Consider the following 27,730-nt stretch of genomic DNA (forward strand, 5'->3'; position numbering starts at 1 on the left):
GCCAATAGGGAGATAATTATATCGAGCCAACTCTAGTATGTTTATAATGACGCAGTTTTAACAACAACTACTTTACTTGATATCTCATAAGATACCATTTTTAATTGAATCAACAAGGATTGAAACTACGAGAACAAGTAGCGAAACACATAAAAAATTATAAATATACGAACAAAGTGATTTAAAACAAAAAAAACTCAGCAGTCTTTCTTGAATGGCAGCTAAGAAAATAACATTTCCTCCATAGCGTTATGGACTGACTGACAGACAGACATAAAAAGTGAACCAAAGAAAACTTTGCTACTAAAAGGTTACATTTCCCTATATAATAGTGACAAACGTTCTAAACACACTGCATGCTCATTGGTATAGGGTGTCTTCATGTGAAGAAACTCAACAGTCTATCTTAAATAGAAGCTGAGAAAATCCCATTTCTCCATAGCGTTATGAAATGAATTATAGAGTAGCTTGAATATTAAAAATAGGGATATCAAATAAGATTTGAAACTCATCACCGATGATTTTACATTTTTTTGACAGTTTTGATGTAAAAAGTATCAGATTAAATTTAGTAGCGCAACTACTCTATTAAAATTGTAAGTTTTACAAATCTACTTAAACCGACCAACGAACTGTCCGGTAGTAAAACAATTGCTTTAAGTAATTTCTTTGTAAACTGACGGATTAAGAAATATTTCATTTTATCAATTTCAGGTAATACCTGCCAAAACACTATATAAAATTTTCCTTTTATTTCCTTATTTGATATTGATGCTCTACTTAAAAACATAATTGTCCTTGTTAAAAGAAAATTATTGTTTTTTATATTTTTATCTTATTGAAATTATTTTCAATCCTATAATAAAAAGTATAACGATTGTTTGTCTGTCCGTCCGCCCTTTAATATCTAATATTAAATAATCGCTTATCATATTAAAATGTCCTTCTTAGAGTTGGACAATGTACTGCAATGGTTTTAGGCTATTATTCTAGAAGGTGGAAAACCCTCATTTAAAAATTGCCCTCTTCCTTTTTTCTTAAAAGTTTTTGTCTTTTTCATTGTTCATGATATTTTTTTTCTGGGAGGGAGGGGACAGTTTATTACACTAGTCCCCAAAGTTTTATAATAACGTTCTCTTATACGTGGGCTCATTAACTTTGGAAACTATGACAAAATTTTGATTGGTTTGTTCAATAAGTTGAGTGTCCAAACATTTAAACCACTAATCATAATCTACATAAGGGGTAATTCAGTGTACCATAATTTTATTATCAATTTATCGGCCATTGTCTTATCCCTTTAGATCCCTGTATTTTTCTCTCCTCTCTTCTATTTATATTTGTAATTTTCTTATTTGAAAATATTTTCAATTTTGTAGAAATAATATATCAAGGTTTGAGACATAAAACATTAGAACACATTAACTTTCCCAGACAAACTTAATGATTTTTCTAACATTTTTCCTTTTCCTTTTTTTATATTTAAAAGTTTATTAATTTGTTATGTATGTTAATTGTTATTGGGTTTAAAAATAAGCTTCGTGAAAAGCATAATATAATAAACAGACACATAGAAGAATCAGTGACGGACAGACAGACAGACGTACAGACAAACAGACAGACAGACAAACAGACAGATAGCTTTGTTGAAAAGCATAATCTACAAAACAGAGTCACAGAAGAATTAGTGACAGATTGACAGACGGACAGACATACATAAGGCAAACAGACAGGAAAACAGAAAGACAAAGAGACGGACAAACAGACAGACAAACAGACAGACAGACAAACAAACAGACAAACAAACAGACAGACAAACAGACAGACAAACAGACAGACAAACAGACAGACAAACAGACAGACAAACAGACAGACAAACAGACAGACAAACAGACAGACAAACAGACAGACAAACAGACAGACAAACAGACAGACAAACAGACAGACAAACAGACAGACAAACAGACAGACAAACAGACAGACAAACAGACAGACAAACAGACAGACAAACAGACAGACAGACAAACAGACAAACAGACAGACAGACAAACAGACAGACAAACAGACAGACAAACAGACAGACAAACAGACAGACAAACAGACAGACAAACAGACAGACAAACAGACAGACAAACAGACAGACAAACAGACAGACAAACAGACAGACAAACAGACAGACAAACAGACAAACAGACAGACAAACAGACAGACAAACAGACAGACAAACAGACAGACAAACAGACAGACAAACAGACAGACAAACAGACAGACAAACAGACAGACAAACAGACAGACAAACAGACAGACAAACAGACAGACAAACAGACAGACAAACAGACAGACAAACAGACAGACAAACAGACAGACAAACAGATAGACAAACAGACAGACAAACAGACAGACAAACAGACAGACAAACAGACGGACAAACAGACAAACAGATGGATAAACAGACATACATTCTGAATTCAACGAACATAAAGTCCAAAGTGGGTGATTTATAGAGTAGATACGACCTTAATAAAGTCCGTTGAAATTAATATTGACAAGGGTTGGTTGAGGGGAGAAGATAAATTGTAATGATGCTCGCTGATTAGATTTTAAATACAGGTATATCATGTTGTATTGTTTTTGCAGATATGTTCTTATATTCCCGCAATTTTTAAATCATAAGGACAAGCACAAATTTGTTCAAGTGGCGTGTCTTATAAATGTTTTAGTGATACTCTATTTTTATTTTGAGATATATATACATAAAGAGGGCTCGAAAAATCGATAAAATAGCCTTAAAACGGTATAAAGTATCCCTTAAATAAAGAAATAAATCGGTTCTTTAGGTATTTCATCTAAATTACAATTTTCAGACAGTAAAAACCTTACTACTTCATATATATAAGGATGAATAAAGATAAATAAAAAAGGTAACTTTATTTTTTGTCTGTCTTTCTTGTTGTATCCTAATAAGGTTGCATAAATTTTTTAGATTTTTGCTGTTTTATAAAATATCTTGAGCATCACTAATTATGTTATAACCTACAGTGTTCATACAAACATGACAAAACAACAATCTATCCTCTAATGCCTTGACCCATAAACGGGTGTACCTTAATAACATGCATAATTTTTTGCCTGTTCATAGACTGATATTTTAATTTTTTTTTAATGTTACACTTCAGACACAGTAACTGTATTTGCTATTTTTCAACGTCTCTATAGAGATCCATGAACTGAAGTTTATTTAAATTAGCATGTCCATAGAAACGTCAAAACAGATGGTTAGCGAATATATTCATAAAGAAATCAGGAATTATGGGATAAGAAAATTAAATATATTTTTATATAGGTTTAAAGGCAGCTTCATGTATTCTTGAATGACTAACAGGGTAAAAAAATAATATTAAAAGACATGGATCTTAGTCTTAGTTTTAAAAACTAAGATTGAAATAGTTTTGTGTTTGCACATCCCTGTATCCCTTGTAAAAGATAGATTATCAAATCAGGAAGGAGGGGACATTATGCTGTTTATTACATAAGCAAAGTTTTATAATAACGTTTTCTTATTCGTTGACATAAGACCTTTGAGGATTTTATTGAATTTTGATTGGTTGTTTTATATATTTCATTGTACAAACGTTTCAACAACTAATTATAATCCACAGTAAGTATAATTTTGCGTATCATCATTGGGGATATGTACATCAATTTATCTACCATTGCAGGTTTATCCCTTCAGATCCCTGCTGTCAAATAATAAATTAAGGAAACAAGCAAATTATTTTCATGGACAAGCGAGATAGTGCAGGACAATTATGCACATAAGTAGCGCAGCCACAACATGACAACAAAACTTTACATAATTAAATACAGTTTTATAGATAAATAAAAAAAATAGGTCCTTTAGTGCTCAGCCATCACAGAGATTCCCCTAACCTAGGGGGGGGGGGGGGGTGTTACCTGACCCTGTCAGTTTATGGGCCCTTATCCTACGAGGCTTTTATCTCCGTTGCTTTAATCCTGCGGGACAACCCTGTACCTAATATAACCTAACCTAACCTAAATTAAAGTAAAATACAAACACACGAAAAACATACAACGGACAACGCACGTCTGAAGCTACAAGTTTACAACTTTTAACGTCTTTAGATATGACACTATTTGACACAAAATTCGACCCAAGCACCTCCACGACGTCGAGCGAATCCACTACGTTTTAGTTTTAAGCTGCAGTCGCGGGTTGATGTCGGTAGGGTTTTTTTTTTAATCAGATGAATATCAACAATGATGACAACATCCATAAGTAGCGCAGCACAAAATATCATAGATTAAAATATGAATAAAGTGATTTCAAAAACATTATTCACTAGGCATGAATAAAGTAAAAATTTATACAAATGAAATCACGAAATTTTTCACAAGTTTTTCTAGTATGACTTTCAGACCAACAAACCAAGTAAATTATTTAATGGACGTTCAATAACACGAACAAAATTCAGTCGCCTATCTTGAAAAGCAGCCGTAAAACACACATTTTTACGGACAGGCATGTGAATATTATAGAGTAGCTTCGCTACTAAAAAAGAATATGTATAAGCCCTACTATGTTAACATAACTCAAAAGGTGTGATTTAAATTATTTCATAAAAAAAAATCTAGAGAAACAAATATCTTTTTTTTAAATCAACGAATTTTAAATTAGAAAATTTTAACAACAATTCGAAGAATAAATCTTCGAATCATTTATTGAAAAAATCAATGAATTCTTTAAATTCAGTATCAGTAAAAAACAAAATGGTTTGTCAAAAGCGTTCGATCTTAATTCATATAATTGTTTTACAGGTAAAACTTATATTTCATTCTAATATAAACGAATTAACAAAATTTTTGTTACTTGATCTGGAAAATTTAAAATTTATACTTGTGCCCAAAGTTTTAAAAACACCTTATCTCATTTGTTGGATTTTGTTGCTATTTTTGAATATTAATTGACTAATTAAATCTATCAATAATGTTACCTAGGACAACAAGGTACAACATTATAAGCAAAGCGTCTCTATAATTAAATCTTCATTTAGTATCTTGGTTTACGCAATATGCAACAAATATTTTTACAATTTTGTTCATTTTTACAAATTAATGTTCTGCTTATTAAGTTCTGACACTCTACAAGAGTTATTGTTCGTGTTTCCTTCCTTCTGATTTTAGAACTTAGCTTTTATGGAAGCTGTCATCCTTGTTACAACTGTAACTAAACACTTTTTTCTTTAGGCTTTGGGAAAAGCAGCCTTAAATTGCTGTATTTCCAACTTGGTGACTACATTAATGGTAATTAAAATATTGGTCTTAATGAACGTTGCTACTCTATACTCAGGAAGGCAGATTTGACTTTTTTTACGAACCTAGTAAAAGTGTCTGACTTTGATTATGCCAATGAGAGGCCAGTATACACTGTAATTGACCAATGATAAAATTTATAGTGGCCTCTCATTGGCTATTTTTTTACGACATAATTAGAGTCAGACACTTTTACTAGGTTCTTTTAAGAATAAGAATAAGAATTAAGTCCAATAAGAAATGACGTCATACAATACAAATAACCAATAATAGGCCAGTATACATTGTAATTAACCATTGGTAAACTGTATACTGGCATATCATTGGTTATATGTATCGCATGACGTCATCTTTTATTGGACACTTTATTGTAAATTCTCAAGGCATAAATTAGACATAACACATTGAATAGCGAAGTTTATCTATAGTTTCCTCTGTCTAAATTACGGCTTTTTCACACTGAATTAACAAAAATATTGTTGAAATGTTTGTAGGTATACCTATTATTTTTGATTAAATATTTTTTTGATTATGTGATTTTATTGTTCAATATTCTAATATTTATAATTGTAATTGTTTTTAAGTTTAATAATTTTCCTTGTAATAAATATTTATATTTCAGAACCAGAGCCAGAGCCATATATAATTGATTTGATTCCAGATAATATCTCCATTCCAACCCCTGAATGGAAGAATATTGACCAAAATAAAGTAATCCAAATAGTGGGCGGTTATTTACGTAACTTAAGCATTACAAAAATAAATGTTTTTTCATCTTAAGTTTCATATTCTTCAGTCTTTAAATCCTAAGTTTATGATACTTTCATTTTCTACTTTTAGTGTGGCTTAAATTTTAAAAATCACAAGAATAGGAGGATATTAATTTGAGAATTTCAAAGCACAATTTATATCTATCTAAAATAAATATAATGGAGGTTATAGGGGAGGTGTATAAAAAATTATAATTTTTATATTACCAAAGATAACAATATCCACAAGTAGCGAAGCACAAAAAAATCTTGGAACGGACAAAGTAAATTATAGAGGAAATGTTAAGTTGTCATAACAAAGAAAAGAAAGAAAGTGAATATGCAAAAAATCATAGAAAAAAATCAAAACTTTAATAAAATTAGGTCTTGTGAAGCATGACCGACAGACACACGTACAATTAATTTCTATACTAGATGCGAATATTTCAAAGGAATCTTTACTGATAATTTCAGTTGCCTATAGCAACCAATAAAATCACATTTCTCCCATAGTGTTACGCACTTACTGACGGACAGAAAAATATAATTATTGAGTAGCCTCACTACTGAACATAAACCATGCTATTTTACCATTAGTCATTTTCTTGAGAGATTTTCAAAGCTTTTGTAATTGATATTTACTGTTAACATTAATTTTAAATGCCATAATTTAAATGGTAGCGCTGCTAATATAAAAACAAGGAATATACTAGTCTGTCTGACATTCACTAGTATTTTCTTGTTTTTGATGTATTTTTAAAAATTTGTACATAAGAAAATAAACATTTTACAACTTCAATAAAAATTCTTATCTTTATTGTCAATAAAACTATATCAACGTTTGTAAAGATATAAAATTAGTGTTTCACCTTCTTCACTGATATGATGTTGAAACTAGAAGTGGTAACAATTCTCATTCTTTTCACTACTTCTTGTCTTGGAGACGTCAATGAAAACTGCAACGAGGATATCCAACACTTAAAAACTGAAGTGAACCAGCTGAAGAGTGATATAAAACATCTTAAAAGTGTTATTCAACTCCTTGCCCCTAATATTGATATTGGTGATTTAGAGGAAAAGTCTATTGAAGATGATGTTCAGCAGAACGCAGAGGATATTACCGAGTTGCAAATGGATGTGATTCAACTGGATTACAGAATTACTGAATCATTACCTCCAGTTGGCACAATACTAGCATGGCATGCCCAACTTTCTACCATCAAAGCTATACCCCAGGGTTGGCAACGCTGTGATGGCAGCCTGATTGAAACAGGTCCTCTTGCTGGTAAACACACTCCAGATTTAAATTTCGATGGGCGTTTCCTGCGTGGTGGTTTAGATTTCCAGTCAGGTGATTTCGAGGAAGATGCCATCCAAGACCATCTACACACTGACAAGGGCCACACCCACCATGATAATGGACATGTACACAAGTTTAACAAAGAGTTGCCGCCAAACATTGATTATGGAGATTTTATTCTAAGGCATGATGGAAATCTTGATACACTTGTTTGCAATGATCACTGTGTTGGGGGGGCTCAATGGGGCCTCTCATTCTGTAGAGAAACTCCGACTGGATTCTCCAACATTGCTCCGAGCACATCCAACATGGGAGGAGTTGAAGAGGGAAGAATGGCGGATGAAACCAGAGTCAAGAACATGAAGATTGTTTGGATTATAAGAATTAATTAACTTGTAATATCTTCTTTTTAAAATAGATTTCAAAAAAAAAGAATAGACTTTGTTAATTAACTATATTGTTCAAAAGTAGCTGGATGTCTGTGTGTTCTTCTGTGCGTCATTTTAATACTACATAGTAGTGGCTAAAATTAGGGCCAGTCCACGCACCAAATATAAATATCCTTATAAAGAAAAATGTCCTTAAAATCCTTGATTTTTGACTAGTAATAAATCTAAAATATTTGAACATTTTAAATGATAAATAAATCTGGATAGATTTCAGTTCTTAAACCAGTATCAATGGCAAAACTAATTAATCTCTATCTTCTTTTTGCACTTTTGATATTATATAAAACTGTTATATCAATTCATCGCATATTCCATTTAATCGCTTGTAAAGAACCCACATACCCTACCCTTCTTTTTTTATTTTATTCGCCTTTTAAGCGATAAAAAGGACAAAAAAATGAGCTGTAGAGGGTTTCTTGATGGATTAAAACCAAAGGGTAGTGGGTATGTGGATAAATTTTTGAACCACTTAAAAAGGTTAACCCGTTAAAACCAATTATAAAATCATTTTAGGCTTTATTGTACATGAAACATCAGGCAGAGTTTTAAAGTGAGAGAACAATTTTAACATGCATTTATGGATGGAAAGAGCAATTTGGTATGGACGGACGGACAGACCATAATCAAAAGCTCCGCTTTTAAAGTACATATATAATCAAATATAAGCACATAGTTGTAAGACTGAAGACGGGTGTAGAAGATTGTCCAGTGCTTATTGGAGGAATGGTCCCAATTCTTTTTCTCACATTAATCAATTTACAAATTAAGCTTCGTAATTCTTTAATGCAACCTATATCTAATTGAAATAATATAAAATGTTTTTGGATATTTTTGTATAACCACGTTATCTTACTTTTAATAAATTTTTATTGGCTGACCACAAACTAGCGGTGTTCAAACGTTCAAATAAATAGTTATCTACAGATTGGATAATCTTGTTTATTATCATTGATGATGAATTTTAATTTATCTGATTTATTGAGAACAAAAATTTATGATCAAAAAAGGCGATTCTCCTGGCATAAATTTCTTTCAATAATTCTTTAAATAGTTTTGAATGTTATTCTATTGATATTTGTCTATTATCTGTGAGAGATTATAAAAAGTTAATTAATGGAATTACTTTATAATTGTAATTAATTACCTCGTATCTATATAACTGTCTCACCCCCCACTACTGCTTATTTTTTTCTTATGATAACATAATCAATCTGTTAAGAAATTTTTTTGAAAATTAGCTTTTAACATTTTAATAAGCACTGCCCTAGCCTATATGACAAAAATGCTATAGTTTTACTTTGCTTAACGTATAAAAAGTTCTGTAATATTTTTTTACCATAAATAAAATTTGAAATGAACTACAATCTTTGTAACAACAAATTTAATCTTTTTTACCTTACATATTTTTTGTTTGTTTAAAGATTCGTAGATTTTTTCTTTAAAATTCAATGACTTATCAAAATAGTGATAATTCGAAGTTTAAATTTTTTGTTTTATAGAATTATTATAGAGTTATATAAAGCTTTTTTAAAACCTGCGTACAATACATTCTCGAACTACTAGGTATCTCTCACCAGAAAGCCATTAGCCTAGGGATACAATCAAATTTGTACCAGCAGTTTCCTAGATTTTCTATACCTTGTAATTATATGATGTCTTGTTGTTTTATTCATTTTAAACTTTCTCTGTCTTTTAATTTTTTAGTAGCGAAGCCACTCTATGCTTTACTCTGTTTGACCGTCCGTCAGTTAGTAAATCTGAAGAGGAATTGCGATTTTCTCGGCTGCTTTCAAAGATAGACTGCTGTGAAAATTAAAGTATAGAACTAGCTTAGTCCGTCAGTCTTTCGGCTATGCTACAAAATACATTCTTATATCAATATGTAAAGGTTTCGTGATTTTGTATTTATCACACTTCATTTCCTTTTCTCTCCCATATTTATGATCACTAAACATCTGCTCTATAACTCACTTTGTCTGTTAATGTACCCTCCTTTGTTTCCACCCCTCTATTTGACACATAGGGGGCCCGGGGGAGGGGGGTATCTATCCTCATGGTATCTAATCTCATGAAATACATAAATAACCAGAGAGAGGGGGAACAATGAGCTGTTTATTACACTAGTCCCAAAAGTTTTCTTATCTACAGAAGGGGTAATCATTGAAGATGTACAACATTTTATCGGCCCTTAAGATTTCTGAAAAATAACACCCCTCTTGTTACCTGTTTTTAGGAAGGTTTTTAAAAAAAATTACTTGATGTATTAAACAGCTTTATTATTATTTGATGTTGTCATCCTTGTTGTATTGCAAATGACACTGTTTAAGTCAATTTAGTGATAATAATAGCTCAATTAATTATAAAAATTCTCGTGCCATTGCAAACAGGGACCAATGATTAATATTCTGTAAAACAATTAACAGTTTGAGTATGTCTCTACTATCCCTTCTCCCCATTCATTTTCAATTTAGACAAACCAAATTGATAGACAGACAAACATCCTGTTACTTTATTATAAGGAATGTAAAAGAAACAAGGATGACAACATCCATAAAAGCGAAGATCTAAAAAGGTACGACAGACGAACATTAACTCTTGTAGAGTGTCAGAGCTGAATATACAAAATATGAATATTTAAGTTTTCACAAAATTATACGCAAATTTGTTGCAAAACTTCTTAAATACAGAATTCTGTTTAAGGACATACTGACCGACCCTAATTATAGAAGAGCTTGGCTTTTAAAAATGATGAAATTGGTAAAGGCTGTAAATATATGTAAATCGGGGAGCAGAATACGGTTATTGGGTGTTTAATAAATAAACACACGGCAGTTATTCGGTGGTTAGTAAAACTAACGAAACATCCTAAAATTCCCTAATTTGTAAAAGATAGTTACAATAGACTATGCAATAAATATATTTTTTCAATTATCGCTTCGAAACCAATTAATATCCAATAGATTAGAACCAGTTATCAGCCATTCTGAAAATTTATGTATAGCATTGTATTATATCCAGTTATCTACGAATATAGAAAAGTACAATCATAAGATAAAAAACATTTTTTTGGCCCGTGCCTTCGGCATCTCTGGGCCAAAAAAACTAATTTTAATATTTTAGTTTCACATTTTTATATCCGCGGAAAGCTGTTTATAATACGATGAGATAAATAACTATTACAACCTCTATCCCTGTTCAATACAATAAACGAAACAAAAGAAAATGATTAATACTTCAAATACTTTATTCACTTATCTGTCTGCATCTAATAGCAATATTTAACATTTTTTTAGGCCATTTATCTATAGCTAAAAGTGTACCATAAATAAACTTTTGATTGTTAGTTCAAAAATAGAAATTTCCAAACGTTTCAATGAATGATTTGTATTCCAAAAGGTGGTAATCTTGGCCATTGTCTTATATCTTGAGATCCAGGGAGTAAGGGAGGAGACAATGGATCAAATATTCAATGTTTATGAGTCTTAGACTTTGGGTACTAGTTTAAAGGGAATGTGCACTAATACAGCAGATTCTGTCTGACTTTGGGTACTAGAGCACCAATGCCCCGCCAACTAGCTGAGTTAGTTTTGAATATGCAGACAGAAAAATTTGTTATTGATGGCTGGTTTTAACAAATATTTTTTCCCAAGAAAATGTCATTTCATTTATAGATACTCTACTGTGATATTTATGTATTAAACAATCTAATTTAGTTATCAGTTAAAAATAAATGAGAAGGGTTGACGTAGATCTAAACAAGATTTTTCTAGTGATTAATAACAGAATATTTACTAAATTGTGATGTAATGGTAATATAATTATTAAGTAAATGATTTTTTTCTTAGAACTAATTTTGTTCTAAATTAGATTACCATGATCCCTTTACAATTTTGGTCAAATTTTCTTAATAAATCTGGTTTTCATTGCTTTTCAGCGAACCCTCTTAAATTGAATTAATTACCCATTGTCCCCTCACTTACTCACTGCTTGAGATCACTGATGAAAATTATGAGCGAGGTATCACATAGCCCGGGCCTGAGAAACCCAGTAATAGGGGATTTTAATTTTCCGCCTAATTTTAAAGATCTCAATGTTAATTATTGGGGTTGAACACCTCTGAACAGCGCTAATAAGCATTATAGATAGAATTTAAAAACTGCTTTGTTATTTTGTGCCAAAATATTCAAATAATTTTGAAAAAATAAGTTGAGTTTTTAAAAACTGATTGAAATGCTCAAAAATGGTAATTTATAAAAAAAACTTACTAAAATAGACATTTTATTTTATAGGTATTACTAAAGCATACATGTTGGAGGGCATTGGGTTTGAGAAAAATTTATTTTGATATCATAGTGAATCAAATAATCTTGCAGGCCTAAAATAGTAAATCAAATAGCCAAAACTAAGATCTTAAATTTGCATCACCCTTCCAACATTTTGTATGACCGCTAGAAATGAAATGTTATTAAACTCATTATTATTATCCCCTTTACCCTACCTTAAAATCAAATTTGAGGGCAATTTTAAACTGGTATAATTTACCTTGAAATTGGTGGGAATCCCAAAGTATGAACTTTTAATCCTATTACTGGCTTTTTGAAGCGGGGTATTTGAATGCTACCCCAAAATTATAACCACTTGATTCAATTGAAATTGCATAATTCATTGATTGGTGATTTTATTAAATCTAAAACCCATTTTCAAAAAAGGATCGGGAGTAATAATAATATTTTCTTTATTGTCCTACCCCTGTGTCACTGGTCAGGGATATAAAGGGATAAGACAATGGTTGATAAACTGGTATACCCAAATGATGATACACAGAATTACCGCATCTGTAGGTCATACTTAGTGGTTGAAACGTTTGGACACTCAACTAAATGGATTAACCAATGAAAATTCACTAAAAGGACCCAAAGTTGTTAAGTCAACGAATAAGAAAACGTTATAATAAAAAAACTCAGGGGACTATTGTTATAAGCAGCCAAATGTACCCTCCCTCCCTCCCTGGTCACTGGAAGTTTTAAAGAGCATCAAGCCCAAATATTATTTTTGATTGATTTGATAAATTGGCAAATTATTTAAGGAGAGTAGCTACTCTAGCATTTGATAAGCTGTTGCGTCTGTATATTGGTTAGTCGGTTATGCACATTTCTTATATTTTTTCTAACGACTAACATATCTAAAGTTGGAGTTATATTGCATAAGAAGAAAACTATTTCACCTCTAGTTAAAAATTATGATATTTGTAGCAAAATATAACGTAATTAGGTTCTCTGTCTGAAGCTTAACATTTCAATAACTGCTAAACTAATTGAGTTCTTCGTTTTAGGGTAGCTTTGCATAAGTCCTGTGATGGTCTTATGCTACTTTATTTTTAGATTTAAGTCTTAGGATTATTTAGTATCATAACAGACCAAAATATTTTTAGACAAGGCTACAATCATCATTGATGGAAAGGTTGTGAAAGCTGCGTTTCTTTTGGGTGTAGTGGTCCTTGTTTTATTGGTTATTGATTTGAATCTGGTATTTTAAAACAAGGTGAAGGTTTTTTGCCATGCTTCATTTTTAAAAGCGTAGCTGCTACAAAATTTAGTCAATTTTTTGACATCCTATTCTATAGAGTAGTAAGTTTTTTTTGTCTGTACTGAAAGATCTCGCGAACCACTAAACCGATATGGTTCTTCTTTACAGTGAAGCTTTTTATATATCAAGTAAAGGTTCTAGGCTCTTTTAATTTTAGATTTAACCCGCCAGAGGTTTTAGGCTATTTTTCTGCCCAATGTATAATCTTTAAATAAAGAGCCCCTTAGATGCTAGGGGGAAAAACAACTAGTGTTTAATAAAGTACTATAGCGACATGCCAACATTAAAGTTAATTATTTATGTCGACAATAAGATGCATAGATTAAAATTGGTTTAAAACTCCATTTTTTTCAACTTTAACCAACAATTTGTTTGCATTCTTTTCTTAACATCAAACCTAACATTAAATTTTCCATTTTCTTTATACATCTACTTCGCCCCTAGCCTCTAGGGGCTTTGCCTTATGAGGTAAAACCATCACAGGACCAATAGGTATATACTCTGAAGAGAAGAATCCGATCGGTTCAGTGGTTACCGAGATCTTAAGGGACAAACGGACGGACGGACGGAAAGACAGACAGACATCGTTCTACTTTGTATTATAGATCGTAATCCTATAAAATAATGTAGAAAGATTTTTTTGTCTAAAGCTTAAGATTTCGGAAAATACAGGTATGAATTGGTTGTAGTTTCCAGAGAATCATAACAAATGAAATGCTGTGGTCTTAGGCTATTTTCCAGACCTCCACTGGCTACCACTAGGTGCTAGGGGTGAAACTAATAGTATATTATTTAGAGATACATATGAAAGGAAATATGTAAATAAAATCACGGAACCTATTAAAAACAAAGTAATTTTTTAGATTGCAGGTATTCTACATTAATAGCCTTTATTTCCTTACGTTTATCAGTATAAGAATGCATGCTAAAATTATCCTGTCTATATCAAACTTTGTATGATATTTTCCGAAACTCTTAGAAATTTAGAAAGAAAACTCTAAAATATTTCACAGTCCTCATGACCATTTCATTTTTTAGCTTTTATGTTTACATTATAATATATGATACATTTTTCAAATTAGGTTAAATTTTACAATAATGATTCCCAGGACGATTAACCATAAAGCAAAGGTTTATAGCATTCTAATTTAAGCATTCAGCATTTAAGTTATTTAATGGAAAAGAATATTAGTGCAATTTCGTTGTTACTCTTCATTCGTCAATGTTCATATTTTGTCCGTCTGAATTGTTGAGGTTCGCTTATAAATAAATATAGTTGTTATCCTTGTTTTTCAGAAATGTACATTACATGCAAAGGCTGAAACCATAAAAATCAAAGGCATACCTATCTTACACATAGGTATACCATTTTTATGATTTCTTATATCAACATTTTATTGTTTTTTTTTGTTTTTTTCTCTAATATTAATATAATAGACAAATAGAATAACCAAACATAATTTAAACTTAAAATTAACCTAACCTAAAATAATTAGTGTTAAAAAATCATTAAATAAAATAGCATACTTTGATTTAATTAATTGATAGTTACTAGGTATAAGCAAACATAAAGTAGAAAGCCTGGCGTGAGATTACTCTTTAATAACTCTATATATTGAGTAACTTGAAGGAAACAGGTAGTTTCTAGTTGCAAGAGTTGTTGCTTAATTTCTACCACTTCCCCCCCTCCTGATTTTTGTTAAGCAACCTGCTTTCTCCCACCCGCCCCTTTCCCCTTTCCACTGCCTTATAAATGCATACCTTAGTTGGTTTTCTCACCTGTCCGGGATAGGCTTGTAGTAAATTTATGCTTTTTATGGTTTTTAAATATTGATTTTAAATAATAATTTACTACAATCATAAATGTTATAAAATAAATTACATTTAAATATTTTTGCTTAACAAAAATTTTACTCTATTTGAATAAATTATTTGAAATTATATATTTAAAAGTTTTGAAATTCGTACTTTACTAAATTCCATCAAAACAAGGTAAAAATAGGCACTAGAATTCAAGCAGTAAGGCATTGGTTTGAATTCAAAACAAGCCTGAATGGTAACAGTTTTGTTAAATACATTTTAAGTGTTATTTTTACGAGAAAAAATGATTAAATAATTATAAAAAGTGATTCTATTTCTCAGTGATAGATAATTAAAATAAATCAAAATGAATTTAATAATTCGGACATATTTTATATTTTTGACAATAATAGCATATCTTTGCTATGGACAAGATAATTTCTTCTCAAAGGAACGTTTAGACTTAATTTTAGATTTAACAAGGTTCAATAGTATCCAAAAGGAGCGCAGCATAATTAGCAAAAAGGACAATTTTAAAATATTTTTTTTTCTCTATAAATAATTAAAAGAGTTTTTGTCAAGAAATAGTACAAAAAATATCAAATATTTTTAAAACCCGCAACTAAGCTAAATATTCTTAGGCCGTTCAGGCGTACATACCCTAGGTTTATAGAGCTGCTTCGATAATGAAAAGGTTGACTATATCTGGGATCTAAAGGGATAAGACAATGGCCGAAAAATCGATGTACATCCCCAATAATGGGACACAAATTACCACTTACTTGTAGATTACAACTATTACAATTATTGGTTGATACGTTGGACATTTAACTTAATCTACCAATCAATCAAAATTCAACAAAAGTCCCCAAAGTTGTTCAGTCAACGGAAAAAAATGTTGTTATAAAACTTTGGGGACTAGTGTAAAAAACAAGCTCAATGTCCCCTCCCTCCCTGCGACAATATCCATATAGGAAAGCACTCAATAATGAATGTTAATTTGAGTTTATCGTTATACTTTAAATTAAAACAGGAAAAGGCACAAACTCACAGCCAAAAATCCCTAGACCCGGACGTTTGTCAATCCCTGAATATTGTAAAAGTCTAAACGTGAAAATGAAAGGAGTACACGGATAATTTTGATGAAATTTTCATGAAAATGGAATCTGTAAATGAAGAAAACTGTGGGATAAAGGTATAATTTTATGTGTATCTATATAAGTTTAAACTGTTAAAATTATTTTCTTTTGCTAGACTAGGAGTTAGGTTGTTATTAGCCTTACATAAGCATTATATATAAGGAATATATAAGACTTAGGTAACTTTAATTTCTAAGATACGCTAGCCTAAGATTTCTTATAGGATTTGGCCAAATGTCTGAAGAGAAAATTATTCGTTATACATTTGACTATATAAGCAGCATAAAAGTAGTACATTTTAAATGTGTTTATATATCTATCTTGTATCTAACTATTTATTTGATATCTTACTATTTATCTATGTATTCAGCAATAGCATGTATCAGACTTAGCCATATACCATTCATATAAGCAATACTAAATATGTCTATCTATCTATCTTGTATCTAACTTTATGTATCTCTACATTTAGCATGTATCTATTTCTATCTAACTATATATCTATCTATTTAGCACGTACCAGTCCTATATGTGAACAGGAATAGAATTAACCATACACCCGACACAAAAGTAGAACATACTATATATGTATGTCTATCTATTTATCTTGTATCTAACTATATGTATCTATCTATTCAGCATGTATCAGACTTGTATCTGAGCGAGGATACAGTAAGCCATATCCCCGAGATAAAAGAGTTGAACCAAAATCCTGTATTTCCCAACAGAACTGCCCTACTCCATCTCCATAACATGGCCCTCAGCAGGTTGTATTTTAATATGTTCCCCCCAAAGATCTTATTGAGCACTTATGTAACTAAGGTCGATTCATCCGTTAATTTAAACAGGTTAGAATTGTCTTTTCGATTTTAATTTTTGCAAGATGATTCCTACAACAGTTAGATACGACTTAGAAAGGGCAGCAACTATATAATCGTTATCAGAAAGTCCGTATGTCCTTTTCAAACATGCTGATTTGTTTTACTTTTTTGACAACAAATTTTTGTTTGTAATTAGAATTTAGGTAGACCATACAGCAAATCTTGTAAATATCTTAATCAATAAAAGGAATATTATTTTATTTTTAGAGCTTTTTTCTTCTCCTTCGCCCTGCAGTCCAGATTTAACAGAGCGACTAATGATACTCAGGATCCAGGTAAAATTATTTTAAGTTTCCTTACACTAAGACGACTTTTGCAGATGCAATTGTTCTATTAATGGAGATAATATATGTGGATATTATGCCAGGGAAATGTTGTCGTCAATTTAGGTTGCTATTTTAGTCCTCATTTATTGGTAATTTCTTTCCTAATGGTAATCTCGAAAATGTATATTTCATTGATATCATAACTAGGTTTAAATCATTTTGTCCACCACTACACCAATTTCTAAATTTGAAAAAAAGTTCTGTTGGCGGGGGTGGGACCCTGCTGAGTCCTATTACAAATAAGAACTATCACTGTTGACCTTTTTATAACCCTAACTTGAAATTATCCTCTTGTATAGGTCTTTTTCTCAAAAAGTTAGTTTATAGTCCTGTAGAAATAAGAAGGAATTTTAACTTGTTTCCCAATAACTATAAAAATAAAACGAGCAAAAGAATCAAATAGATTCTCGGCCGATCGATAGAAATATAATATTTGTTTTATTTTTAGGTCTAATGTATTACTATCTATCAACCATTGCTGATGTAGCTGCCAATCCAAAGGAATATATGTAGTTATTTTTATCAGACAGACGGACAGAACGAGTATGGGGTTTAATAGTAGAATTGCTATTAGGGTGGGTCGATTTTGGACATTTTTTTTCTGGGGCCAAAGCGGGGATCTGCAAATGATTTGTATGAGTATAATACACCTCTGGATGATTTAAAATTTATCCTTAAAACCGCTGACGACCAGACATTCAATTGTATAGCTATTTGTAAATGGGAGTCAAAAATTTATTGAATCAGAACTATGGCTTCATAGTGCTCCCAGGAAAGGCATTGAGGAGTAGAATCAGGAACTTTTGACCGTTTCAAAAAATCTCGTTCCTAGCCTGAGAAAATCTAAAAAACCTCTACAAATTGGACAATTGTCAATAAACCATAAAATTTGTGGTTTTTTAGTGATTTCTAAGGCTAGGAACGAGACATTTTGAAACGGACAAAAGTTCCTGACTCAGCTCCTCAAGGCCTTTCCAGGGAGCACCATGAAGCCGTAGTTCTGATTCAAAAAAAATTTTGAATGTCGTCTTTGCATATTAATAAGTAATGAAATATATTTTTTAGTGGTCGCGTTCTAAAACTCAATTTTTTAAAATTCTTTTTCGGTCAGAAATGTTTTTAATGTCAATTTTATCTGTTGCATATCCCCTCTTTGTCTAATTCCGATATGAACCCGCCCTATTGCTATTTGTGAAATAAAAAACAAGAAGCTATTTTGATAGCAAATCAGTAAATAATTTAAAATTTCTGACGTGTAATTGTTGAATGTTATAAAGTATTTTGTATGCCACTGACTATTTTTACAGAAAAGACTGAAGGACATACTAACATACCATTATTATGATGTAGCTTTGCTTATTAGAAAGTTGTATTTGAATAGTATATACAGTCGACGTAAATATCGGATAAATTATGTCAACCATGAATACTTTTGATAAAACCAGGATGAAACCATAAAAAATAAACTAAATATTCTGATAGATCAATGCAAGTGGAGTTTATTTTTCACCAAATATGGCCTATTCACCCTCTTATAAGGTAAATTTTAATTTTAAAACCTAAAAAGCCGAGGACCCCTTTTAGACCTTTGATGGACTTGATGGGGGGGAGGGGGGGCTTCATATAATCTCATCTTTTGATTAAGCTAGAGTCTCAGAAAGTTTTATAGTGTGGTTCCCTTGTTTTTTATCTTAAAAAAAAAATTGTCATAAAATGTTGAGCTTTTCCAACATAATTTAATATAAAACATTAAAGTTTTAAATTGAAATAATTTTGAAACTTTTGAAACTTTAGTTATGATTTCCAGTGATCTTAAGGAATAAGACATTGGAAAATTTATGAACTATTTACATGTGTACAGCATTGTTGATCATTCAAAAGTCTAAATTGAAGCTTGCTAACAGAAAAAAATGTTTTCAATTCCAGAGAATCAAACGGCTTTATTTTGTTGCATGCAAGTGTTTTTCCTAAGTGATTCGATTCCCTGTTCTAAAGTTTTAGATCCTTGTGTTACACTGCTTCATTCTATGAACCCAGTAAAAGTGTCAGACTGATTATGACGTAAAAAAAATAATTAGCCAATGAGAGGCCACTATAAATTTTACCATTGGTCAATAATAGCCTCTCATTGGCTAATTTCTTTTTTTTACGTCATAATCAGTCCGACACTATTACTGGGTTCTCATTCTATTTCGTTTTTTTCTAATTTTTTTTTTTTCAGGGATTTTTCAATTTGACCTTTCCTCTGTTTGCTCCGAGAACCTTCAGGTAATACCTTAGTTTATTCCCTCATTGTGGGGGGGGGGGCGGAGATTCTCCTTTAATTCCAAGTGATCATCTAGAGAAGCCTTAGCATCATCCGCTTGTAATGGGATGCAATAATCAAACACCCACTACAAGATATGAGGCTTAGCAACACCCAATAGACAACCAATCCTTTTAGGCTAAATTGGTAAAAATTTGAATTTTAAGTTATTGCTAGAACCACCCCCCCCCCCCACTCACACACACAGTCCCTCCTATCGCCTTGGAAAAAAATTATATATTTTTTATTGATTTTGTTTTATTCTTTGTTATAGAGCTGATGATTACAACGATCCAATTCATTTAGAAAGAATTTCAACACTGAACATGTTTATCTCAAAGGTAAATAACACAGTCGCTTTAATTAAATTTTAAAACAATCTACATTACCATAAAACACCCCCTAAATTTTCCAGTGTTCTTAATCTATTGGTATCGGTCCATCATTTAATCTCTTTGGCAATAGATATGCATTTCTTATCATGGTTGAAAATAATTAGATATAATTAACTCATATCTTTCCCTAAGTACGCTAAACTTTTTAACAGATCAACCACTTCAAACTTTGAAATGGGATGGGGGGGGGGGGGGTAAATTTACCACCCAACATTCCATTTAATTATGCTAAGAAAAATTAACAGGAGCGTGGACGTACTCTCCCTCAAAAAAGTTTAGAAGAAGGTTTACATTAGGGGAGAGTCAGAAAGGCTTAGCTCTTAGCGAGATCTTTATTTGTAGACAAACAAATAGAATTCCTAAGATGGGTTTTTGAAAAAGAATGCTGCGTTTTTTCGACATTTTTTAGACCTATCGTCTTCGTTCAATTAATCATTATTATGAAAAGGCCCTGTAGGATTTAAAAATGGTATACAACTATTTATTTAAGGGGGGGGGGGGGAGTTTTGCCACTTTCGCTTACTCCGTGATTATTGGGCTAGGTATTAAAGTTAGACTATAGGTTATTTGGGATAAAAGTTTACTTTTGGGTAGTAGCTCACGTATTTTTAATCATTTTTTGGATAACCTCACCCCCTAGCCCCCCGAAGCTCAAAAACCCCCTAAAAATGAACCTAACCTTAATTTTCTCAGGAACAATTTGACCAATAGAGATGATTTTTTAAACTTAAGCTTTTATGCGTGTAAACTAACTTCTAGTTTAGAAGTCACCCCCCTGCCGCCAACCCCTAGCCCTCCGGGGCTCCAAAAAACCCTAAAAATAACCCTAACCTTAATTTTCTCAGGAACCATTTGACCAATAGACATGATTTTTTAAACTTAAGAATTTATGGTTATAAACTAACTTCTAGTTTAGAAGTCACCCCCCTGCCGCCAACCCCTAGCCCTCCGGGGCTCCAAAAAACCCTCAAAATGAACCTAACCTTAATTTTCTCAGGAACCATTTGACCAATAGACATGTTTTTTTAAACTTAAGCTTTTATGCATGTAAACTAACTTCTAGTTTAGAAGTCACCCCCCTGCCGTCAACCCCTAGCCCTCCAGGGCTCCAAAAAACCCTAAAAATGAACCTAACCTTAATTTTCTCAGGAACCATTTGACCAATAGACATGATTTTTTAAACTTAAGCTTTTATGGTTATAAACTAACTTCTAGTTTAGAAGTCACCCCCCTGCCGCAAACCCCTAGCCCTCCGGAGCTCCAAAAAACCCTAAATTAAAATATGAACCTAACCTTAATTTTCTCAGGAACCATTTGACCAATAGAGATGAGTTCTTAAACTAAAGTTTAGAAGTCAACCACCCTTGTGCTAACCCCTAGCCCGCCAGGGTTAAAAAACCCCTAAAAATGAACCTAACCTTAATTAAAATTTCTTATTTGAAGAGTTAGATTTACATTTATTAAACCAAATATGCTTATTTTTGGATGTTATTGACATTTTTGCTGAAAAAATTAGAATCTGCCTCCAGGTTCAGGTGCTGCAGGCCTCCAGGTCCACTCTGGAGACAGGTAAAATTAAAATTTCTTATTTGAAGAGTTAGAGGTACACTTATAAAAACCAAATATGCATCCTTTTGGATGTTATTGACATATCTGCTGAAAAAATTAGAATTGGCCTCTAGGTTCAGGTGCAGCAGGCCTCCAGGTCCACTCTGGAGACAGGTAAAAATTAAAATTTCTTATTTGAAGAGTTAGATGTACACTTATTAAACCAAATATGCTTCTTTTTGAATATTATTGACATATTTGCAGAAAAAATTAGAACCAGCCTCCAGATTCAGGTGCTGCAGGCCTCCAGGTCCACTCTGGAGACAGGTAAAAATTAAAATTTCTTATTTGAAGATTTAGAGGTACACTTATAAAAACCAAATATGCATCCTTTTGGATGTTATTGACATATCTGCTGAAAAAATGAGAATTGGCCTCCAGGTTCAGGTACTGCAGGCCTCCAGGTCCACTCTGGAGACAGGTAAAAATTAAAATTTCTTATTTGAAGAGTTAGAGGTACACTTATTAAACCAAATATGCTTCTTTTTGGATGTTATTGACATATCTGCTGAAAAAATTAGAATTGGCCTCCAGGTTCAGGTGCAGCAGGCTTCCAGGTCCACTCTGGAGACAGGTAAAAACTAAAATTTCTTATTTGAAGAGTTAGAGGTACACTTATTAAACCAAATATGCATCCTTTTGGATGTTATTGACAAAACTGCTGAAAAATTTAAAATCGGCTCCCAGTTTCAGGTGCTGCAGGCCTCCAGGTCTATTCTGGACAGGTAAAAATTTAAATTTCTTATTTGAAGTCAGAGGTCAACTTATGAAACAAAATATGCCTCTTTTAGGTTACTATCAACAAACCTAAAGAAGATAATGAATTCGGCCTCCAGGTCCACTCTGGACAGGTAAAAATTGAAATTTCTTTTTTGAAGAGTTAGAGGTCAACTTATAAAACAGAATATGGATCTTTTGGCTGTTATTACTATTTCTGGAGAAAAATATTAAATTGGCTCCAAGTTCAGTTATTTACCTGGCCAGCTGCAACCAGCGGTCACAAAGACTAGGTAAAAGTGTCCATATTAAAAAGTATCAATGAATATGATACCTAACATGTCTAAAAAAAAAACAGCGAAAATATCTGAAAATACCCCCAAAAAGCCATCTGGAAGCCTTCAGTACCTTGAGGCCGATTTTATTTTTTTCTTTAAATATGGTAATATTATGCCACAAGATGCTTATTTTCTTGTGAATTTTTTCATGTCTAGAGTTGAACTGGAGGCCTGCAGCACCTTAACTTGGAGGCCGATTTAAATTTTATCTTCAATTATGTTATTAACATCAAAAACAATACATAGATTGTTTTATAAGTTAACCTCTAACTCTCCAAATAAGAAATTTTATTTTTACCTATCCAGTGTCCACCTGGAGGCCTGTAGGACCCAAACCTGGAGGCCGATTTCAATTTTTTCAGCAGATATGTCAATAACATCCAAAAAGAAGCATATTTGGTAAAATAAGTGTACCTCTAACGCTTCAAATAAGAAATTTTAATTTTCACCTGTCGAGAGTGGACCTGGAGGGCTGCAGCACCTGAACCTGGAGGCCGGTTCTAATTTTTTCATCAGATATGTCAATAAAATCCAAAAAGTAGCATATTTGTTTTAATAAGTGTACCTCTAACTCTTCAAATAAGAAATTTTAATTTTTACCTGTCTCCAGAGTGGACTTGGAGGCCTGCAGCATCTGAACCTGGAGGCTGATTCTAATTTTTCAGCAGATATGTCTATAACATCCAAAAAGATGCATATTTGGTTTAATAAGTGTACCTCTAACTCTTCAAATAAGAAGTTTTAATTTTTACCTGTCTCCAGAGTGGACCTGGAGGCCTGCAGCACCTGAACCTAGAGGCCAATTTTCATTTTTTCAGCAGATATGTCAATAACATCCAAAAAGATGCATATTTTGTTTAATAAGTGTACCTCTAACTCTTCAAATAAGAAATTTTAATTTTACCTGTCTCCAGAGTGGACCTGGAGGCCTGCAGCACCTGAACCTGGAGGCAGATTCTAATTTTTTCAGCAAATATGTCAATAACATCCAAAAATAAGCATATTTGGTTTAATAAGTGTACATCTAACTCTTCAAATAAGAAATTTTAATTAAGGTTAGGTTCATTTTTAGGGTTTTTTTGAGCCCCGGGGGGCTAGAGGTTGGCGGCAGGGGGGACTTCTAAACTTAAAGTTAGTTTATAACCATAAAAGCCTAAGTTTAAGAAATCATCTCTATTAGTCAAGTGGTTCCTGAGAAAATTAAGGTTAGGTTCATTTTTAGGGATTTTTGGAGCACCGGAGGGCTAGGGGTTGGTGGCAGGGGGATGACTTCTAAACTAGAAGTTAGTTTATAACCATAAAAGCTTAAGTTTAAAAAATCTTGTCTATTGGTCAAATGTTTCCTGAGAAAATTAAGGTTAGGTTCTTTTTTAGGATTTTTTTGAGCCCCGGAGGGCTAGGGGTTGGCGGCAGGGGGGTGACTTCTAAACTAAAAGTTAGTTTATAAGCATAAAAGCTTAAGTTTAAAAAATCATCTTTATTGGTCAAATGTTTCCTGAGAAAATTAAGGTTAGGTTCATTTTTAGGGTTTTTTTGGAGCCCCGGAGGGCTAGGGGTTGGCGGCAGGGGGGTGACTTCTAAACTAAAAGTTAGTTTATAAGCATAAAAGCTTAAGTTTAAAAAATCATCTCTATTGGTCAAATTGTTCCTGAGAAAATTAAGGTTAGGTTCATTTTTAGGGGGTTTTTGAGCCCCGGGGGGCTAGGGGGTGGGGTTATCCAAAAAATGATTAAAAATACGTGAGCTACTACCCAAAAGTAAACTTTTATCCCAAATAACCTATAGTCTAACTTAAATACCTAGCCGAATAATCATGGAGTAAGCGAAAGTCGCAAAACTTCCCCCCCCCTTATTTCGCTTTTGTTGGTACGGCTTTTATAGAAGAAAAATAAATAATCTTAAATCCATTTTTGCTGTATATTAATTTATGCATCTTTTTAAGCTTTATTAGACATGACACAAATGGCTGAAATAATAATTTAAAATTTTGAATTTCTAAGTTGTATACTCTGTTTTTAACCTATTTTTGAAAGGTATATCAAAAATATACTCTGACACCTGTAGAATCAAAGCCAAAAATGAGAACAATTGCCCACATCGATTTTTATTAGGATTTTAAAGTTTATTGTTTTACTATGGATTAAATAAATTTTACTGAATCGTGATATTTCTTTCCTTTGTGGGTAAAATACTCAGCTTTTAGAGTGTCTTTCTTCATAAATATTGTATTCTAGTATAGAGTAAAATTAGACCTTTTGATTTCATCTAAATTAATTCTTTACAATATAAAAATGAATTAACATTAACATGTTTGTGTTCTATCACTTATTTAAAACACATAAAAATTGGCTGTAAAGGGTTAAAATTGTGTAAGATGCTGTAAGATGACAACAAATGTTAATGTAATACAACAAATTTATTTTTGTCACATATACAAATATAATATAAAATAAGAGTATTCAAACTTATTTTTAAAAAGTATGTATTTTTTATGTGTATGGTTTTCATTCTTTTCATTTAAATTAAATAAAAATTATTTAACCACATTAGAAATAAGTCACTTTGTGAAAACACTCTTTCGGAAATTATAAAGAATTGAAATGAAAGAAGATTTCTTATTGGTTTAAATTCAGCATTATGTTTTTTATTGTATTATGTCAGATAAAATTATTCACTAAGTTACAATATTACATAGTAAAATCAGACCTTTTGCTCTAGTAAAAATGACCAGAGCAACAGTAATAATTAATTTTTAAATCCCCCCAAAAAAGTTTATTGGGGACTTAATTCAAATTTGGGCTCTGCAGTTTGATTCTATAGGTGTCCTAGTATATTTTTGACCCCCTATTTAAAGTGATCAAAAATTTATTTTTTCAAAATGCATTTTCGTTTATCTTTTCTTAGTTTTTAAGTAATTTCCATAGAATAATGCCTTAAAAGTTCAATTAAGTTAGAAAAAAATCAGTTTAAAATGCCGAGCTTATTTCCACATAAAGTTCACATTAAAATCTTTGCAACAATTAAACTATAAGAAACTAAGCCATTTCTTAGCTCACAGACAAAAACAAAAAAATCAATACTTAGGAAATATTTTTGTAGTACATGTCTATTAATATTTGTCTTTGAACTTTCTTTAAAATGTAATGAAAAAGTTTGGTTTATTTTATAAAATCATTAACTAAATTTCGGTATATTTGAGCCGGTATAAAGACAATAGAAAAATTGTTTAAATCTATAGAAAGAATGATATTTAAGAATTAAATTGTTTAAAAAGTAAAAATTTATTATATTTGCTATACAGTATGACCCTCGAAAAAGTATCTTTAAGGGTATACAGCCCTTATTTCTTAATGTATCATAAAAAATAGCATATGTCCTTGTTCTCTGTACATTTCCACACAAATATGTATAAAAATTTTAGTTTTACCTCCATTAACACCGGAGATTTTTAGAGCTAAAGTTTTGAAAAAGTGACTGAGAAAAAGAATTTATTTTTGTTTCCCACTATTTTTGGATGGTTACATTATGTCTTTCTGGTAACTGAAGAATGATAAACAAAGAAAAATGAGTTAACTAATTATTTCTTTTTTATTTCACCAAAGAATTTAAATTTTTAATGGCAAAAAATACTACTGAACGAATTGATTATTTGCAAATTTCAGGATATTTACTTACCCTTTTTTATGAAAAGATTAATTATGACAGTTGCTCCGCCCCCTTTTTTGACATCTCAATCACTTAATAGGGGGTTAATTAAGATTTTTAGACTAAAAAATCATTATAATGTAATTTTATTTTCCTTATAACTTTTTTGTTATTAAAGTTAGGATTATGAAACAAAAACAATTTTCCTGCTATATGCATAAAGATTTATTTGGTTTTTTAATCTAAAACAATTTTGCCTCATAAGTAAGTTTTTTAAAATATCATTACACTAAAAAGACTCAAAAAATATGTGCAAAAAAATGCTTTTAACTCAAAACCTAATTTTTTTATTTCATTTTTGTATAAAGTTTCTGATAGTAACAAAAATAATAGAATTTCTATCTTAATTTTGCCAAAAAAGTAGTTTTATGTTAAAAGTTACTTTTTGCTCAGTCACTTTTTCAAAACTTTAGCTCTAAAAATCTCCAGTGTTAATGGAGGTAAAATTAATTTTTTTATATATGCTTGTGTGGAAATGTACAGAGAACACGGATATATGCTATTTTTGATGATACATTAAGAAATAAGGGCTGTATACCCTTAAAGATACTTTTTCGAGGGTCATACTGTATACTTCAGCAAAAAATTCAATCATTTTATTAAAGTTTTACCATAGAAATAAACATTATTTTTTTTTATTCCAAAATGAATAGTTATTGTAATTCGTCACACACACACACACACACGCACACACACACTATCGTAGTATAACACTAACACACACACACACTTAACGCACCCACCCGCACACCCATTGCTACCTAATTAACCAGGGAACTAGAGGCATAAGACAATGGCCGATAAATTAATGGATATTCACAATGAAAATATACACAAAATTACCCATTTTGTAAACAATATTTAGTAGTTTAAACATTTGGACACTCAAAGTAATAAACCAACCAATTAAAATTCTATGAAAGTCCCCAAAGTTAATTAGCTAACTAACAAAATGTCATTAACTTTGGGAACTAATGTAATAAAAATCCAAATATCCATTTCCTCCCTGCATACAATTACTTACTGAAGGGTGTGTTTTAAATGAAAAGATTTTATAAAGTTGTAAGCTTTTTTTATCTGTAGAGAAGGATCTCGCTAACC

At 31.5% G+C, this 27,730-nt stretch overlaps 1 protein-coding gene and 1 long non-coding RNA gene across 4 annotated transcripts in view; both read left to right on the forward strand.

Moving 5' to 3' along the window:
* Positions 1-4,734: 4,734 nt before the first annotated feature.
* Positions 4,735-6,095, forward strand: LOC145335041 (uncharacterized). The gene is made up of 3 exons (XR_013885129.1): positions 4,735-4,836; positions 5,266-5,322; positions 5,954-6,095. It is a non-coding gene; the product is annotated as an uncharacterized LOC145335041 (long non-coding RNA).
* Positions 6,096-15,438: 9,343 nt separating this feature from the next.
* Positions 15,439-27,730, forward strand: part of LOC145304504 (uncharacterized) — a 30,454-nt gene continuing 18,162 nt past the window's right edge. For 2 of the 3 annotated variants that reach the window (XM_080146389.1, XM_080146390.1), the window contains exons 1-8: positions 15,439-15,662; positions 16,335-16,410; positions 16,994-17,121; positions 17,443-17,510; positions 18,010-18,060; positions 19,042-19,100; positions 19,783-19,829; positions 20,141-20,207. In XM_080146389.1, the coding sequence (XP_080002515.1) occupies positions 15,583-15,662; positions 16,335-16,410; positions 16,994-17,121; positions 17,443-17,510; positions 18,010-18,060; positions 19,042-19,100; positions 19,783-19,829; positions 20,141-20,207 (576 nt within the window). In that variant the 5' untranslated portion in view covers positions 15,439-15,582. The remainder of the gene's footprint in view (positions 15,663-16,334; positions 16,411-16,993; positions 17,122-17,442; positions 17,511-18,009; positions 18,061-19,041; positions 19,101-19,782; positions 19,830-20,140; positions 20,208-27,730) is intronic. The other variant, XM_080146388.1, reaches the window with a different exon arrangement.

This window comes from Acartia tonsa, chromosome 13 (genome assembly GCF_053477335.1).
Source record: "Acartia tonsa isolate MP-2025a chromosome 13, ASM5347733v1, whole genome shotgun sequence".
NCBI lineage: Eukaryota > Metazoa > Arthropoda > Copepoda > Calanoida > Acartiidae > Acartia > Acartia tonsa.